General features: G+C 54.9%; 7 protein-coding genes across 7 annotated transcripts; 2 read left to right on the top strand and 5 right to left on the bottom strand.

Moving 5' to 3' along the window:
• Window positions 1-333: 333 nt before the first annotated feature.
• CDV56_108948 (putative sensor histidine kinase/response regulator) lies at window positions 334-5,733 on the bottom strand (the record flags this gene model as incomplete). Its single annotated transcript, XM_026762567.1, has 3 exons — window positions 334-1,292; window positions 1,427-1,956; window positions 3,803-5,733. The coding sequence occupies 3 exons, from the start codon at window positions 5,731-5,733 to the stop codon at window positions 334-336; spliced, it is 3,420 nt and encodes a 1,139-aa protein (XP_026617232.1).
• A 268-nt stretch (window positions 5,734-6,001) lies between these two features.
• On the bottom strand, window positions 6,002-6,793 carry CDV56_109030 (GPI anchored serine-threonine rich family protein; the record flags this gene model as incomplete). The annotated part of the gene is made up of 1 exon (XM_026762649.1): window positions 6,002-6,793. The coding sequence occupies one exon, from the start codon at window positions 6,791-6,793 to the stop codon at window positions 6,002-6,004; it is 792 nt and encodes a 263-aa protein (XP_026617233.1).
• Window positions 6,794-8,622: 1,829 nt separating this feature from the next.
• Window positions 8,623-10,446, top strand: CDV56_109066 (transcription factor domain-containing protein; the record flags this gene model as incomplete). The annotated part of the gene is made up of 4 exons (XM_026762685.1): window positions 8,623-8,667; window positions 8,714-8,778; window positions 8,823-9,486; window positions 9,538-10,446. 4 exons carry the CDS (start codon window positions 8,623-8,625, stop codon window positions 10,444-10,446), a joined length of 1,683 nt encoding a protein of 560 aa, XP_026617234.1.
• A 50-nt stretch (window positions 10,447-10,496) lies between these two features.
• On the bottom strand, window positions 10,497-12,483 carry CDV56_109086 (putative acyl-CoA dehydrogenase; the record flags this gene model as incomplete). Its single annotated transcript, XM_026762705.1, has 3 exons — window positions 10,497-12,060; window positions 12,108-12,324; window positions 12,369-12,483. 3 exons carry the CDS (start codon window positions 12,481-12,483, stop codon window positions 10,497-10,499), a joined length of 1,896 nt encoding a protein of 631 aa, XP_026617235.1.
• Window positions 12,484-12,747: 264 nt separating this feature from the next.
• Window positions 12,748-14,465, bottom strand: CDV56_109114 (oleate hydratase; the record flags this gene model as incomplete). The annotated part of the gene is made up of 2 exons (XM_026762733.1): window positions 12,748-13,816; window positions 13,876-14,465. The coding sequence occupies 2 exons, from the start codon at window positions 14,463-14,465 to the stop codon at window positions 12,748-12,750; spliced, it is 1,659 nt and encodes a 552-aa protein (XP_026617236.1).
• Window positions 14,466-15,148: 683 nt separating this feature from the next.
• CDV56_109139 (putative GPI anchored protein) lies at window positions 15,149-16,102 on the top strand (the record flags this gene model as incomplete). The annotated part of the gene is made up of 2 exons (XM_026762758.1): window positions 15,149-15,651; window positions 15,703-16,102. 2 exons carry the CDS (start codon window positions 15,149-15,151, stop codon window positions 16,100-16,102), a joined length of 903 nt encoding a protein of 300 aa, XP_026617237.1.
• A 44-nt stretch (window positions 16,103-16,146) lies between these two features.
• On the bottom strand, window positions 16,147-17,538 carry CDV56_109149 (uncharacterized protein; the record flags this gene model as incomplete). The annotated part of the gene is made up of 3 exons (XM_026762768.1): window positions 16,147-16,552; window positions 16,603-17,189; window positions 17,242-17,538. 3 exons carry the CDS (start codon window positions 17,536-17,538, stop codon window positions 16,147-16,149), a joined length of 1,290 nt encoding a protein of 429 aa, XP_026617238.1.
• Window positions 17,539-17,676: the final 138 nt, after the last annotated feature.

A 17,676-nucleotide genomic window follows, 5' to 3' on the forward strand; every position in this document is an offset into this window, starting at 1 on the left:
CTCTAGATTCTCACTAGATGATCGTCTTCAGCGGTCCACGACCAAGAGATTGCTCATTTCTTCGAGGAGACTTCAGCAACTCGCTCGGCCTGTGATACATATGCGAAGGATGTCATTCCGGTGGCCGTACCCCGTCTACGTTACAGAACTGGTGTAACTTCCCAGCGTTGAAAACTTGTGGTTGCTCGAGGTCATCTCTTTCGTTTGCCGAGTAAACACGCGGATTGCCATTATGCGGGTCGGCACAGTGTTTTTGGCAATAGATGAATCGTCGAATGGATTCTGCAAAAGGACTGTTTCGTGGTGAAGATTATTGTACGGACGGAGCCAGTTTCAGGAGTTCTCATCAAAGTCGTCAAATGGAAAGTGGTTCTGAATCCCAATTCTATCTTCATTGGTCTCAGCCGCTTTAAGCATTTTGGCTTTGATCTCACGCGCCAGTTCTTTCGCAGCTTCATATTCGTCACTCGGCACCCAGCCCAAGATGTCGACACCCAAAACATTCCGCATTTGGTCCATTGCAAGGTCAGCTTCTTTCTGTCGCGCATCCAAGGCAAGAGTATCACGGACAACTCTGTCTGAGTATGTGAGAGAAGGTGTATTGCAGGTTCCCCGTTCACGCCCGACAGAGTCCGCTGAAATCAGATTCGGCCAGCTTTGTAAGGCACGGATCATGTCAGCCCTTAGAGTAATTGAATCCCCTTCCCAGGGACTACCCGCACTCTTGAAAAGACGCTGATGCAGTATAGCAGACTGGTCAAAGATTGCATCATAATGCTCTTCATTCAGACGCCTCGTGAATGCGGCGTAAAGGAAATGGACCAGTCTTTTTCGGATAGTCTCTCGTATCGATAACTGGGCAGACTCAGGGAGAGAATCGTAGTTCGGTGGGAGATCAATTCGGGGCTCGATCAGCTTTTCTGAATCAGGGTCACCGTAGTTCTGGAAATCTTTCGGTATCCCAGCTGCAAGCCCAAGCGGAAGGATAGTGCAATGTTGCCAATCAACAAAGCCGACAACCTCATTCGCATCCGATATAAGAATATTGTTCGGTTGAAGATCAGGATGTCGGATGACCGGCCGATTCAGTGATGAGGCAGCTTTGAACCCGAGGCAAGGCGCTAACGTGAGATAGTCGGAGAGATTCTGAATGTGCCGGTCAGGCGAGATTTGGCAAAAACCGTATATCTCCCTATAGAGGCGCTCATAGGGAAGGCGAGGTTTCGCATAGGCTTTGGCCCAAGTCAACTCCCGTTCACTAACGGCCCGAAACAAATCGCTTGACGATGACCCTGTTGGCAATTAACGAGTGGCCCCAGATGTTTTCCTCATATTGGTAACTCACAGGGCCCTCTGTCAATGTCAAGTATGCTCCTTTCACCGTGCCACCAACTGTAATATGCGATTGGTCCTATGCAGAACTCACCATTATGGTTTGGTAGTGGAACCTTCCTTTGGGTTGGAAGATCCTTCTGATAGTATAAACTCCCACATGCAGGGAACTCCAATGACATCAATCGTGTCTCCCACTCAACAATCTGTTTCATGATCTTGTGTTGCTCTTTTGGTGTCATCGCGTACCATATATCACCGAGAGGGGTGCCGTCCAATTTCTCCATGAGAATGTACTCAGCGCCAACAGGGTTCGCTTTTGTTGAGCACCAAGCATAGACCCCAGGAGTAGGAATCCCATGTAACCGGAGATAGTCCAAAGTAGCAGCCTCGCTGGCAACTGTGTAGTGCTCGGGCGCTGTGGAAGGATACGGGAGTCGAGCAACGACATGCTTCCCATCTGTAAAGGTCGCTTGGAACAGACGGTTGAATCCACCTTCAGCCATCTTATAAAATGAAACAATGTCAGAGGTCGCATGGCCAGATGCGGCGGCGATAACGTTCATCAGGGCAGGTATATCGAACGGGAGGTAACGTTCGGCCAAACGTAAATGTTCATTATGGCTATAGTACGTTAGTCTCAAAAGCAGGACTCGATTTCATGAAGACATGCATCCATCTGCCAGATGTGTATTTGAAGAGTTCGTCTTTGGAGTTTTTGACCGACTGGTGAGCGGTTTCTGACATCTGCCTGACCTGCTTTGTTCCATATCCATGCAAGGGTAAAAGTCGAGAGCGGACAGAGCGAAAGATGTTTCGGACTCCCATATTATGGCTTCAAAGACTGCAATGACACAAAATCGGCATGCTCTGAAGATGGTTTATATCGAAGCCAACAAGCTTGGTGGGTGTGCGAGCATCTGGGGTCGTCGCCATAGCTAGGATGGATACCTCTTCTGGAATAAAGTATTTCCGTCTGACTCGAAATTGGAGAAGTCTGTGAACTGACAAGGTAGAGACGGCAGCCGACTTAAGGTAAGGAATGTGATATCACGTCTTGACTTGCAATGCGCCATGTGCTGCCAATCAATTTGATCGTAGTGAACGGCCGGTGATATAACCTGCAGCTTGCACCAGCGGCTAAACATACTCAATATCACATTTAGTCTGTTTACTTGGTGCTGATGATCTGAAGAAAGATAATGCATAGCAGCACCAGTAATTATCTAGTAATCTGGTGGGGAGTTAATGCTGACTCCTAATCAGAGGGAGTCATTGAATTTTGAACCAGTCTAGACCTCCAGCTAAATATAATAATGTTAGGCACGGGCACACTGACTAGTAAGATGGGACTTTAGATTTAGTGCCACAAGATTGATTTACTACGTGGCATTCCATCATGCATAGGCTCCTGTTAACCACCGCCTGTCTTATCATTTCACACGGATATTGATGCCAGCAGGCTTATATAGAAGACATAGGTGCACTCCATATGATCCAGAGACTTTAAATAAGTCAAGGACAAGATGAACATCCTTTTTACCACCATGGAATTCTTTAATGGCTTCTAGATGTTATTAGATTTGCACTTCTAGTAGCTAGTATTGAGTTTTGAACATGGACTTTTAGGACCAGACAGATAGTGTTTGTTGCTTTCTCCTGCGTCAGCTCACATCCTGGAGAATATGAATTAAGTATACACGCCGTAGATCCTGACAAACCATTTGGTTATGATGCGATATCATGAATTGAGGACTTCACTAATGTGAACTGAATAGCAGCGCTCGAAGAATCCAAGTTATCAAAGCCTGAGCTTGAAAAAAACGCGTGGCTGTGACCTTCGAAAAGTTGCCGAATTCTGATATCGAATACTTATCTACAGCTTGAAAATAAAGAAGACGCTGTTTCCCAGTACCTGTCCAAAGTTTGCCCGTGGACTGGCTGACGTGGTGTTAAGGCAAAAGGAAGGCTCCTCTCCTTACAACTTTGCTCAAGACGTGCACTGTTAATGTCGCGATAAAGATATATGAGTGCGGCGGCAGAATCAGAGAAGATGTCAAGTTCAGCCCTTGTCCTGACATTGGTACCCCCAGCGTGTCCTGGTCATGAAGAATTTCCTCCACATCACCATACCATTCCATCCAGCAACCTTGTATCACCGAGCTACCTAGTAAGCCGTCAGTTGAGGGAAATTTGTCCAGTCTGCGTAAGCCAACTTGTCCTCCACGGAAGTGAACTGCTTTAAGTAGGGGGGACCTTGGAGTGGGTAGGTGGAAGGCGTCCGACCCAGCATCGGCCAGTTTGTCTGGAAGGCTAATAATCAGAGCGCATCCAGAAACTGGCCTGGCATAAGAGATTTCCTGGACTCAGAAGACGATGGGATAGCGAGCTCCACATCCGATTCACTTAAACACAAGCATAGAGCCCTGGTATCAAGATGTCTATAAATCGCCAATCCAGACAGACCTACGCAGACTCTTTTTGAATCAATTGCTCAATCTTCTCGGTCAGCTCACACATCCTATACGGCTTATGGATCACATCGTCCATGCCGGACTGCAGCATTTCCTCCTGCTGCTCTGCCCTCACATTCGCCGTTACCCCTAGCACAGGGGTATACCCTGCCATTTCTTCCTTTTCCAGCTCGCGGATCGCCTTGGTCGCTGAATTTCCGTCCATGACAGGCATGGCTTGGTCCATGAGGATACAGTCAAAGTGGTCATTCTTCACGGCGTCGAGAGCCTCTCGGCCGTGACTGGCCTCGGTGACGCTGAAGCCGAGGCATTGCAGCTTCCGGGAGAGGATGCGCTGGTTGATGATGTTGTCTTCGACGAGGAGGATGTGGTGGCCGTCGCTTTTGCTATCATTTTCCTGATTCGGTCGTGTCTCGGTAGGGGAGTTCTCAGGGGTGTCTGCTGTCGGAGACACGCCAGTCTCCTCGGCTAATTTGGCCGTGTGGTCCTTTCTCCCATCGCTGCTGCAGGCCGGGTTGATCTCTTCGATATAAGTCACCTCGGGGTTCTGCGGAATGGGAGGAGAGGTCATCTGGTGATTGCCGTTGGTTATCTCCTCGCCCAGCGACTGGATATCTAGGCATTTCTGGTCAATCTGCACTCTGTGGCTAGTGGACGTCTCCCCCACCGAGTCGCTTTTCCGCACGGCAAAGAAGAAGCCAAACGTGCTGCCTTCGCCCTCTTTGGAGCTCACGCCGATCTCGCCCCCGTGCAGATGACACAGCCGCCGGCTGACGTTCAGCCCCAGCCCAGACCCTCCATAGATACTCTCCGTCCGCGGCGTCGCCTGGTTGAACCGTTCAAACAACCGCTTCTGCGCTTCATCGCTGATCCCGATCCCCGTATCCCGCACCGCGACCATGATGTACGCCGTCGGCCCCTCCCCCCACTCCGCCTGGCGCGTCCTATCCAACCCCAGCGCGGTCTCGTCCGAGCTGAAGAACACCACGTTCGGCGGATACGACGGGGGCCGCGTGGTAGACGCGCCCATCGACACGCGCACCTTCATCTCGCCCCCGGACTTGGCGGTGAATTTGATGGCGTTCGAGACCAGGTTGATGAGGACCTGGCTCATGCGGTCCAGATCGGCCATGACCCAGTCAATGCCCTGCTCCTCGTAGGAATGGTCGAGCTTATACTCGAACTCGATGTGCTCCTTGCGCAGCTCGGGCCGGAACATGGTCAGCGAGGTGGCCAGGTGGCGGCGCGGCTGCACCCGCCGCGGCGTGAGCGCGAGCATCCCCGCGTCGACTTTCGAGAAGGTGAGCACGTCGTCGACGATCTTCTTCTGGTGCGCGACGCAGAGGCTGATGGTCTCGGCGGCCTGCGCGATGATCGCGTGCGTCGTCTCGGCGTCGCCGGCCCTCTGCACCGCTTCGAGGATGTCCTCCGTGCAATGTAGGATGGCGGAGAGCGGGTTCCGCACCTCGTGGCTGATCATGTCGATGAACCGCTCCTGTTGCGTTTTGCGCTGCTGCGCCTCCTCGGCGATCTTCTTGTGGGACAGTTCGGCGGTCTTTTCCTGGCTGATGTCGGCGATTGTGCAGATGGAGCCGCCGTCGCTGCCGAGGCCGAACCGTGCGCGCTCGTCGGGGGCCATGGGGGTGAGCGTCAGCAGGCGCCAGGGACAGTCGTCGTCGCGGGTGCGGTACTCGATGCGGAGGGGCTGCTGGGCGCGGGAGGCGTCGTGGTAGGCGGTCGCGAGTCGGTCGTAGTCGTCGGGGTGGATCGATTGGGACCAGCAGTCGAAGGAGCGCGGGTTGCAGCTGGTCATGAGGGCGCGGAATCGGCGGTTGGTGAAGATGGCCTCGTCGCGGTGGTTGAGCATGGCGACGCCGGTGGGCAGCATGTCCGCCAGTTCCTGTGCGGAGACGCTGTGGGAGGGCATCTTGGAGGGTTCTCCATGTATCTGGTGTTTTCAAGTGCTTGATCTATCTTGAATCCATTGCGATTGATACATAAAGGACTGTCAGGAATGGAATGTGGAGATGAAGAATCTGACGGCTGGGATGGTGACGTCACCCATGGAACTCAAGCCACCGACGATGAAGGCGCTGATCGATTATAGTATTATGTTCAGGGGTATATATTTCAGAAGTCATTAGCTATTATGCTACATACATATCACAACTCGAGGCTGTGGTCCCATCATTCCTTCAAAAGGCCATCACGGCAAACGCTCCTACGACGACCGCCCCCAGGCTGATCGCCTTGCGGTCCCCTCCGCTCGAGAGAGTCGCCGAGGGCGACGGGGTGCTGGAGTGGCTGGCAGAGCCAGAGGCAACGGCCGAAGAGGCCGCTCCAGTGCTGTCAGGAACAGTCACAACAACAGTCGAGGTAGGGGCATCGGAGGTGCTGCTCTTGGTGACGAGGGTAGTCGAGGGCGTCTCCGAGGCGGTCGCGGTGGTGGAGGAGTCGGCACTGGCCGAAGCAGAAGTCGCAGTAGTTGTGCCCGTGGTCGACTGCGTAGAAGAAGTCTCCGTCACGGAAGAAGACTTGGTCGCGGTCGCGGCAGTGGCCGTCGAGGAGCCAGCAGCAGTCGAAGACGAGTTGGAAGTCGAGCCAGTGTAGTCAGGGTTGGAGATACCAAACTGCGTCGAGTACTGGTACTGGCCTGTGCTTTCGACCACCAGCATGATGCCGTAGTGGGTGGTGTCGGGCTCGAGGGAGGTGCTGGGGGTCCAGGAAAAGCTACCGGAGTTGGGGATGCTGTCGGCCAGCGTCTCGATGGGGACCACATTGGTGCTGGGACCGCGCAGGAGCACCAGCGAGACGGGGCCCTTGGTGGTGGGATCCCATTCGATTGTGTACGGCTTTCCAGCAGGGACCAGCTCGTTCAGACCGGGCTTGACGATGGCATTGCCCGAGGGGGACTGGGAGTAGTCGGCCTGGGTCGAGGCCATGGCGAGGGCCGCCAGGCATGAGACAATAGAAGCGATGAGACGCATTTTGAATTCGGTCGAGTGAAAGTGGAACGATCGCAAGGTAGGACTTGTGGGGTCGAGTGTGACACTATATGTATGGTCTGCAAAAGAATGGATGATCGATGGACGATCAGGGAAACGAGCGATGGACAAACAGACGGCCAGGAAAGAAGAAAAGGCAAAACCAACAGACAAGGCGCACTTGTCCTCTTATGAGGGGGCTATGCCCCTGTTCTTGACGAGGCTGAAGCGGACATGGCTGTTAGACTTCGTCCTAGTGTTGGGTTGTTGGATTGTCCTTGGTCGGATGGTGCGGCTCTTGTCAATGCTGCCTGTGGGAGTCACTGGGAGAGGCTCGCTTGATCTTTTGGCCCGAAACTAAGCAGACCCAAGTGTTTTAGCTGAGATTTCTGTCTCGTCTGAATGGCCGCAGGGGAAACGGTGGAGATTTGACTCTGACCATGCCACCAGATGGACTAATTATTAAACGAGATGAGCCTGAATCCAAGATCAGCGGGCGTACCGGAGTAGATATCTAGACTAGTACTCCGTATCTCAATCAGAGAATTCTAATTATCAGTTTCAGTGCTTGTCGCCGTGTGGAGGACTGGAGGTACAAGTATAGGCTAACGATCCTTCTCACAAGATTCAACAGAAACAAAAGCTACTTCAGTATTCAAAAGGAGAAAGATACTATTCTAGTCCGCAATAATAATAGCCTAGCGAGCAGAGACTGCTACACGACCCTTGATTTTTACCCGGCCAATGCGCCACCAGTCGGAAATGAGGTTACATCGCAAGCGCAGTCAATAAGCCAATGAGCCCTAACTTTCTGGCCGTGGAAGAATACGGAGACGCCGCACAAATCCAGTCTAAATCAAATAGTCCAGGGAATAAGTGGGCCTCGCCAGGAACGGGTGGATATCCGCGGAGTCTGGACGCCAGAAAAAGAAGCTATTGATCTGCTCCCGTTGGTCAACGCCCAGGACGAAGTCAAGAACGCATTCCTTGCTGCATTGGGATAGATAATGACAGGCAACGATCGGGCAAATGAGTCTGAGCCTATGGGTAGCCTACAGCAGATCAGACGCCTATCCTGCCCATCTATGAAACCGTAGCCAAACCTGATGACCCTAGCAAAACACTGGAACCTCCCGACTCGACCAGATAAAACTCTTCCTCTCCGACATCGCAAATCGCGCAAGAGGAAAGGCTCCGGCCCATTGTAGCGGCTTGGCATCGCTTCTGCCCCCATCAGCTTCTCAGAGAAAAAGTCCGTCAGATATCGGATGGCCTCGAGCAGGAGTTCGGTTCTAACTTGTAATAGCCTTTCTATGGACGATCTCTTCCTGATGCATTAGCGACAACATGAGACGGAAATGAAGCCGGCATGCCTGATTGCACGTGTGACTCATCGACTGCAGGGTTTGCTGGGCTTAATCGCCGGTCTTTTCCAGTGTGATACAGGGAGTCTTCTCTTACAGCCATTCCGTCAGGCTTATTGGCTCAAATCAGAAGGTCATGTCGGGTATATGGATTGGGGACGAGAACTATATCCTGGACTTGTCGGAGATGCCGTGGCATTATGCAACACTCTAAGGAGGTTTAGACATGACACCAACAAGCTTGATCACTTCAAGGAGCTATCGAACCACCTTCAGATTTAGTAATAAGATCATTCCCTCACCCATTCAGCATGATAATGTCTGAATGCATCCTGCAATTTGATTGGTGCTTGTCATCCCCCACCGTGTTTCCTCGGCAATGGGCGGTTATTTGGACGTCATTTTCCCTCTATGCTTGATATCGTTTATAATTGAGGAATAACGGAACGAAAGATCAAGATATGGAATATGCCAGCAGTCATCAGAGCATGCATCATCTGCCACAAGAGAAAGGTATGCTCCCAATAGCTACATATGCGTCTCCCTCTAAGCTCCATAGGTCAGATGCGATCTGGAGAAACAGCAGCCATGTAGCAACTGCATCAAAGCAAAGGCCGAGTGCCTGTAAGCCTCCCATCAATCAGACCGTCCTGTACTGACCACATCAGCCCATTTACCCGCAAACGCAAAAGAATCACCAACAGCATCTCCCCCTCCCGGGAGGACCCCCGCACCGCATACAGTCCAGCCGCTGCCATCGCCAATGAAAACAGCTACAGCGGCCGCAGCGAGTATCTCAGCGGGAGTGTCCCCTTCGACGAGACCTTGGTGCAGTCCGGCCAGGATGCCCTCGACACCGACAACCACGAGGACTTGCAGCTCTTCCAGCACCAGCGGGTTTTTGATCTCCCGCCCAAGCCCGTCCAGGCCCATCTCATCGACTGCTTTATGCGGTACTGTGCGCCGTGGACGCCGATTATCGAGCCTGAATGGTTGGCCGCGGAGGCTCCCTCGCCGCTGTTGTTGCAGGCCGTCCTGCTGGCGGGGAGTCGTGTGTCCGCGCCCTCGGAGGAGGTTTCGAGTAAGGACTTCTACCGCAAGGCCAAGTTGCTCTACTTCTTCGGGAGTGGCAACAACTCGCTGATCTCGATCGTGTCGGCCTGTTTGCTACACTGGTACAATCCCGTCGGACCAGAGAAGGTCTCCACTGATACGAGTGGGTTCTGGATCCGCACGGCCGGCGCCATGGCCTTTCAGATCGGCTTGCACAAAGAGCCTGCCGCGGATGCAAAGGACCGGGGGCTACGGAGGAGGCTATGGTGGGCTTTAGTGGTATGTCATATCAATCGGACGGGGTAGGAAGCACGCAGGCTGACCGCGCAGGTCCGCGACAATATCATCTCCGCCGGCACCGGACGACCCCGGACTATCAACCTCAGCGACAGCGACGTCCTCCCGCCGAGCCTGGACGACTTCGACGTCCAAGACGACAAGTCTCGGCTCTTCCTCGCCTACACGACCATCTGTCTGCTGCTAGGCGACACCGTCGAAGGCTGTCTCCGCAAGACCATGTCCCTGCACCGCCGCAACCAGCTCGAAAACGCCCTCTACCGCTGGATCAACCAGTCCCTCCCTTCCCTCCGCTCCGCAGCACCGCCCGACACGGTCTCCTCCACCCACGACTTCGAGGTCCACCAGCTGCTGGTCGTTTACCTAGCCATCCTGATCATCCTGCACCGCTCGCCCACCCCCAACAGCGTCCCGTCGGCTGCTTCCCTGGTCGCGTCATCCTGCATAGCCGGCATCTTCGAGGACTTCCACCGAAAGGACCAGCTGCAGTATCTCGGGCCGATCTTCGCGTTATACGGGCTCAGCGCCGGGCTGTCGCTGCTCTCGGCGTGTCGGTACGAGCCGCTCAAGGCAACGGCCGAGTATGAGCTGTCCACTATCAAGCTGTGTCTGCAGACGCTGTCGAAGCGCTGGCGCTCCGCTGTGGGACCGATTCGGGCGCTGGACAGGTTGACGGCGCAGGTGCGGCGGCAGCCCTTGTTCGAGGGGGCTGTGCCGAGTCTAAGGCTAGAGCTGGTGGATTTCTTCAATGGGATCGATCGGCGGTTCTGTCGGCAGTGGGGGGTTATTCAGGGGGAGAGGGCTGATGTTTCCCGGGGGATCGCGAGTCTGGAGACGGAAAAGCGCGATGTGATGCCGTTCGATGGGTACATGGATATCCTGGACCAGAACTGGGAGGGGTCGGGGTTTGACTGGAGCGGGTCGTGGCTGTTGGATATTTGATATGCTTTATACGACTGTAATATGATATATGATATGGAAGATATGCTACGCTACAGCTTGTTCTTCAGAGAACGATGGCCGGCCACCCGCCCCTCGGGCAATTCCACTCCCCAGACAATCCGGCAGTCCCAGCTGGCATGATCTTTCTCGTCCACGTCCCCGTACGGCCTCACAATCCCCCTGTGCACTGTGTCTCCTACTCCTCCTTCGCCCGCCAGAATCCACCGACGAGCAACCTCTGCCGCCACCGCATCACCATCCCGCTCGGCATCCAAGGCCAGCAACGCCCCCATCAGAATCCACGCAAGCGTAAACATGACTCTCCGTCCATCGGCCAGAACCGACGCGACATCCCCCGACACCTTGCCCTTGAAGGCCGTCCAGGCCTGGTCCAACGCCTGCGCCAAGCTCCCCGTCCGTATCATGCCCAGCACCCGCTCAGCCCACGCAGCAAACACGGCGAAATGGTCTCGAGCCAGCAGAAACCGCACCAGCTCGCTCGCCAGGACATTCGTCGTCCCCTCCCAGATACTATTCACCGCGGTATTCCGCAGCAACCGCGAGACATTGAACTCGGGCTCGTCCGGCTCATCCATATACCCCACGCCCCCCATCGCCTCCTGACACTCCTGGATCCCCAGAACCGCCATCTTGCTAATCACCGCCTTGGAAACCGCCGTCAACGCCCGGAAGACCACCGTCGCCTCCTTTCCCCGGGGCACATGCCCCGGGACTCCTCCGGCTTCGGCTTGCGTCTGGGGATTCTCAACCACACCCATAACCCCCACCGTCAAGAACCCCAACTGCATCGCCGCCCGATGCCGCACCTCCAGCTCCGCCAGTAAGCGCAGATGCATGGGAATCAGCCACAGCGGCTCGCCGACCGTGCGCCGCGCCCGCGCAAAGGACTTGGCGATGCTGAGCGCGCGGCGCCAGGCGCCCAGCGAGCCGATGAAGGTATGCGTGCGGGTGACGTTGAGCAGGGGCGCGATGGTGGCGACGCCCTTGTCGCGCTGTCCGACGAGGTGCGCGCGCATGCCGCGCAGCTCCAGCTCCGCGGTGGGGAGCTCCTTTGTCCCGAGCTTGTTCTTGAGGCGGTGGATGCGGACGCCGTTGGTGACTTCGCGGGTTCTTCCCTCGGTGAGGGTGAGGGTGCGCCGGAGCGGCGCGAGGAAGGTGCTGAGTTTCCCCGACGGTGAGGTTTTGGCGAGGAGGAGGGTGACGGTGGCGTCGGTGGCGGAGGAGAAGAATTTGAAGCCGCTGATGGAGTACTCGCCTTCGCCCAGGGTGCCGAGGGAGGCAGGGAGGGGGTCGTGGGTGGCCCATGTCTCGGTGTTCTGGACGTCGCTGCCGCCGGCGCGTTCGGTCATCCATTGGCCGGAGGTCCAGAAGTCTTCGTTTCGGGAGGTGAGTCGGTGGAAGACGACGCGAAAGGGATGGGCTGCTGGGAGGGATTGTTGCTGCAGTTGCTGGGAGAGGATCAGCGCCGCGCCGTCGGTCATGGCGACGGGACAGGAGGTCAACCCTGACGAAGGCGAGTAGAGATAATTGACGGTGTATTGGACGAGCCGGCGGAAGGCGCCGTAGGTGGGTTCGTAGCCTAATGCCACCACGCTGCTTTGGTTAGTTCTGGAAGTAGTGGAATGAGCCAGGGGAGATACCCATGTCGAGCCCCCCAGCGGCTCAGCTGCTTCCAGCCCTCGCTGGTGATCAGGCGGTCATAGTCATATCGCTGGCCCCAGACGTTATATCCCTTGACGTAGGGCTGGTGGCGCTCGGCGTCGGCGCTCCATTCGCGGATTTGAGGCGAGATGGCTTCTTCGCCGAGCTGGGCGAGGTTGGACTGAATGGATTGATAGGTTGATGATGGGAGGTACCCTTGGAACTTAGTGCTTGTATTCAGAATCGGTTGTAGGACTCACATGAAAGCTGCCGGTGGAGATTCGTATCGGTTGTATATGTATTCTGCAGCGGCTCGGGGATGGTGATGGAGCCCCGGTCAGCGGTGGCAGGCTGCGATGAAGTTGCTGCATCCATGTTGTTCATACCAATAGTTATTGTCATGATCTGGGGAAATTCTTTACAAAAGTATCGTCTGGGGAATGCGGGGAATACGAGGAATAAGTATCACAATGGACCGAGGCATCTGATATTCGTAACCGCACTTAACCGTGGCCCAATCACGACGTCGCTATATCATAGTTACATCGGAAGAATCAAGGTGTCTCCTTCAGTATAGGAATCTCGAATATCTCGAATCGAAGCTATATACTATTGTACTATACATCGTGGCAATCTCGGCTAATCCTTCAAAAAACCCAACAAATTGACCGCAGATCCCTTCTTCGACTTCTTCAACTCCCTCTCCAGCCCCATCAGCTGGTGCACCGCCATCTGCGCCCCTCGCACCATATAATCCATGGTGACCATCTCCTCGGGGATATCCACAAACTGCCCAATGAGGGCCATGTTGGTCATCCCCGGGGGAACCACCTGGGGCCGATCCCCGTCACTCCTCGGCAGCAAGGTGGCCGTCATTCGCGGCATCACACAGGGGACTGTGACGGTCTGAGGCAGGATCTCGTCGACTGAAAGGCCAAGATGATGCAGAACCTCTGTCAGCATCTCCTCGCCCGAACAGGCCAGCATCTGTTTCTTGACGAAATCCCCTTCGTTCTCTGGATTGAGCGCGTAGCCCCAGAATACCCGAACTCCGTCCGGTTGATCCGGGAACAGCGGCTGCCGCGGCAGACTCAGCGTAAGCAGCCAGCGGCTGTCTCTCAGCGTGACCAAAGAGCCCGTCTGAGGATCGTCGCCGATGATCTCGAACATCTTCTCGAAGACAGAGGGATTCTTGAGTGTGACGGTAAAGTATCCAACGCGGGACTCGTGCAGTCGCGTGCAAAAGTTGTATGCGTTGCCGAACTTGGGATGCTTGGTTGCGAGTTCCAGCCACAGCAGCCAGTTCCCGTCGAGATCTTTCTCGATCTCCATCATCTCTAGCGAGGGGGGCTCCGTGTTCGATCCCCGAGAGGCGCCGGACAAGATCGATCCCAGAGAGACAATGATTATATCATGCGGGCCAAGATCAATAATCGCCTCGCGCTCGCCTTGGTGCGCCGTGTGCAGGGCTGTCACCCGTGTGGGATCCTGGGCTGGCTCGACGACGATATCAGTGGTGGTCGTGTGAAAGCGAAAGTCCACTCCCTCGGCCTGCAGGAAGCGGATAATCGGGGCGACAACGGACTCATGGAAGTTGAAGCGGACACGGTCGAGGGGACGTGGATGATGGACGGTATGGATCTCATGAGGGAAATGCTGGATGAAGCGGCGGAACTCGGCCGCGCTGTGACACGGCAGGAAACCGAACCTAGGGGATAGGAACATTGTCAGTATCCCGACGCCGTTCTGAAGTCAATGGCAACATACAGCGTCGCCAGCATCAGCCAGTAGTTCGTCCTGAAGAACCCGACGGAGAAATGCTCTCGAATGTGGGACCGGCCCAGCGCACTCTCCGTCTTGGACGACAGCAGGAACAGATTCATCCTATCCTTGATTCCCAGATGGAATCTCCTCCCTTCAATCCGCTCCAATCCGGTCTTCCGCCGAGCCAGGAATCTCGTCCGCGACGCCTGCTTCGGTACGTTTTCTTCAAAGTACTCCTGGATATCGTCCCAGACGCTTTTCCCGGGCGTCTCCGACGGCACCAGGGCAAGTAATTCCTCCATCTGATTATCGCAGAACGGAAGGAGACATCCCGCGCGGTAGTGGTAGCCCGACTCTACATCGCCTTTACTGGTTGATCCCGCGCCTGCTTCGCTCTGTTCCTCGAGGATGTGGATTCTCGACGGAGGCACCTTGGCCTCTTTGATGAGATGTACGGCCGCTGTCAGAGAGGCAATTCCACTCCCCAGAATCCAGGCATCGAGAGAATTGGGGTCGCGGGAGACCGTACGAGAGGCTGGGGTCGATGTGCGCGACGTGAACAGGGAGGCGGCTCGTGAGGGCGGACGGGACATTTTATGGGTATCAGGTTAGAATGATCAGGTCAGGGCATGAATTGAACACGTATCGCCATTCGGCATAGCCATGTTGTGTTGTATGATTCGATATTATACTTATCGGTCCGACTGGTGTCGTCATCTGTGGCCGAATGCGGAAATCGAATGGCCACTGATGCAACCACTCATGATGCTGGAGATATATTAGGAGATTAGATCATGGCAGTAGTTTAGAGTTTTTGATAGTAAACATTGTTGGTGGTATGGGTGCTGAGTCCTTTACATAGCTATATCAATTAGGGTCTAGTGTCATAGGCAACGCCTCGAGGCAATTCAACCGCAGCCAAATTCCAAGTTTAAACAGAGTACAGAGTATGGCCTCCTGTATATTTTCTGTCATCTACCCGACTGTCTTAGGCCGATCTCTCATCCCCACTGTCTAGCTTGCACCTTAAATACGATGGACTGCGGATCACCATTGGTCCAACTTCAGCTTCGTGTCACTTTGGTATTGCAGGGTCTCGTATAGCTGCTTAGTGTCTGTTCAAGTGAATCTGTAGGGCCAATCAGTCGAGTCTTGACATTCAACAAGGCTGGAATTCTATCGGCTACAGCATGGCTGCAAATGTATCCTGAGGCTTCCCTGGCCCTGCCACAGAACTTCTCTTCTCCTCTGCAAAGGACGGACCCTTGCAGCTAGAATGAAGACATTGTCCATATTGCTGTTTGTTGCTGGGGCATTCGCCCTGAATCCCCTCCACCCCATCCGCCATCCCAACAACACCCTCGTCTCCGAACCCACGACAGACATCGTATCCGATCCCCTGGCCAAACGCTGGACCTGTCCATCGACCTGCTCGACCAACATCTGCTGCGACAATGGGCTGTGCGTCTGGTCTCTCAGCGACGTCTGCTGCGGAAGCTACTTCTGCAACTCGGGCGAGCATTGCTGCGGGACTGGGTGCATGCCCTCAGGCGCGGATTGCTGCGGCGTACAGGGGTACTGTCCTGCCGGGGAGCGATGCATGACGGTCAATGGGAAACTGGGCTGCTGTCCCAATGGGGACTGCTCGCAGGAGAATGCGGTGGATTATTACACGCAGCGGGAGACGTATACGCAAACGCAGAATTACTATACCACGGCGCATTACACGACGAGCTATACCGGGGTGGAGTGGACGTGGTATTCATGGACCGTTACCTGGTATGAAGTCATTCGTGGGTAGAAATATGGTGAGATGACTGATGAGGATAGGACGTACTGGGTGACGTTCTACACGTACTATGCCCCTGTGACGGCTTCGATTCGCACATCGACTGTCACTACTACTTCGACGATTGTTTCGGTCCATGCTACCGACGTGTCGGATGCTTCGTCCTCGTTTACGCGTCTCTCGGCCACGATGAGCTTCTATACGCCTGCCAGTGCGACGGATCCAGTGACGCCGACGGATGTTGCGACGGCCCGCTTCCCGACTTTGACTTCGTCAGGGAATGATGGCAGTAGCAGCAGCGGTGGGAATGTCGGGATCTCGATCAATGGAGTCACAGGGGGTGCCCCGAATGCTGCAAAAGCAAACGCCAGACTTGGATGGGAAACTGGGTTGACTCTGTCTGTCATGCTGGGAACGGGACTTCTGATGGTATACCTCTGAGAAAGGTTGCATTGACGAACGAATCATAACTACTACATCTAATACTATGGCTTAATAAATGGCGACTTGCCCGTCCTCTCCACCCTCAACCTCTCCTTGATCTCCTCCAGGGTCTTCCGTCCCTTGCCCTCGAAATATCTGGGCCCAACATCTGGCGTGTAGTATCCCTTGGGATAGTACTTGTCTCCCTCGTCCCCGGGCAATGGCAATCCCATCAGCCGCTGCACCCATGCAGACGGACCCCACCGGTTCCACAGAGTCGGCTGCACATAGTACGGCATCCCGTTCCATTCCCGCACATGGTGTCGACCATACTCATTCGGCATCTCCGTGAAGACATCATGGCGCATAAAATACGGCCGCGGGAGAGCAAGATACCGCAGGCAGAACCGACGGACAGCCACCACAGAGCTGAACATCGCCTTGATCACCCGTGGCGGCGGATCATACCTACCAGCATCAGCATCATCATCCGGCAACCATACAGAGCAGACACCAACATCATAGCCACCCTCAACCTCTCATCCATCATACAAGTCGCAACACTCACCCCAATCCCTCTCGCCCACCCAGGCATTCCATAAACCAACACGTCCATCGTCTTGTCCGCCACCGCCCGATTCGCCGGCGCGGCCTTCATCTGCTCTTCCTCGTACCGCCGACTCCACGCCCTAATCTCCTCCAGCCACTGCAGTCCATCGCGGAACCCATCCGGCCCAGACGGCAACGCCTCATAGCTGATCCCCAGCGCATCCCCCACACTCTTCCAGTAGGTTCCTATCGCGCATTCCTCCAGCGAGCTCATCGCCCGCCACTCGTACATCTCCACAAAACGGACGGGCTCGAGCGCAAACAGGCTGAGCGTGTACAGCATGTCAGACTCGAGGATCTTCCCGCTGGCCCGGTAGCCCGTGTGCAGGAACTTTGTGCGCGCGAGGGCGGTGATCGCCCTGTCGGAGGAGGGCTCGAAGGCCATGAACTCGCCGATCAGGGCGCCGGTGTCGGCGTAGCGTTTGAAGCTGGTTGCTGGGTCGGAGAACTGGGAGGTCTTGAGGAGGAGGGTGGAGATGCTTGGGATGCCGTATGTCTGGCTGTTGGTTAGTATTGAGTAAAACTGTATGAGGAGGTGGAGGGAGTACGCGGAAGAGGGCAAACTGCAGCGCTTTCAGGGCTGTGAAGGGAAACTCGAGCTGGAGCATGTGTTTCTGGATAGCCCAGGCGTCGTGATCGGTCATACTGGCGAAGGACTCACGGGTTGAGTACTTGCGGTACCTCGCTTTGATACTACGGAGGCGCTGGAAGCGGAGGGATAGGGTGAGGGCAAGGTAGGCTGCGAGACATGCTGCGGAGTAGAGCCAGGGGTGTTTGGTGTATTGTTTGAGGATACAGATACTTTGAAGCTGTACCGCTTGAATTATGGGCTGTAGGTTCTCCATGATAATTTGCGATGCTCAAGCTGATCTACTCTTGTTCATTCTACGAGCTGACTTTATACATGCTGTATCAGCACATGCAAATGTCGATTTCGATCTACTCTATTTCAACCGGATCTCTTTCGGATACGATTCAAAATA

Source organism: Aspergillus thermomutatus (genome assembly GCF_002237265.1).
Source record: "Aspergillus thermomutatus strain HMR AF 39 chromosome Unknown NODE_27, whole genome shotgun sequence".
In the NCBI taxonomy this organism is placed as follows: domain Eukaryota; kingdom Fungi; phylum Ascomycota; class Eurotiomycetes; order Eurotiales; family Aspergillaceae; genus Aspergillus; species Aspergillus thermomutatus.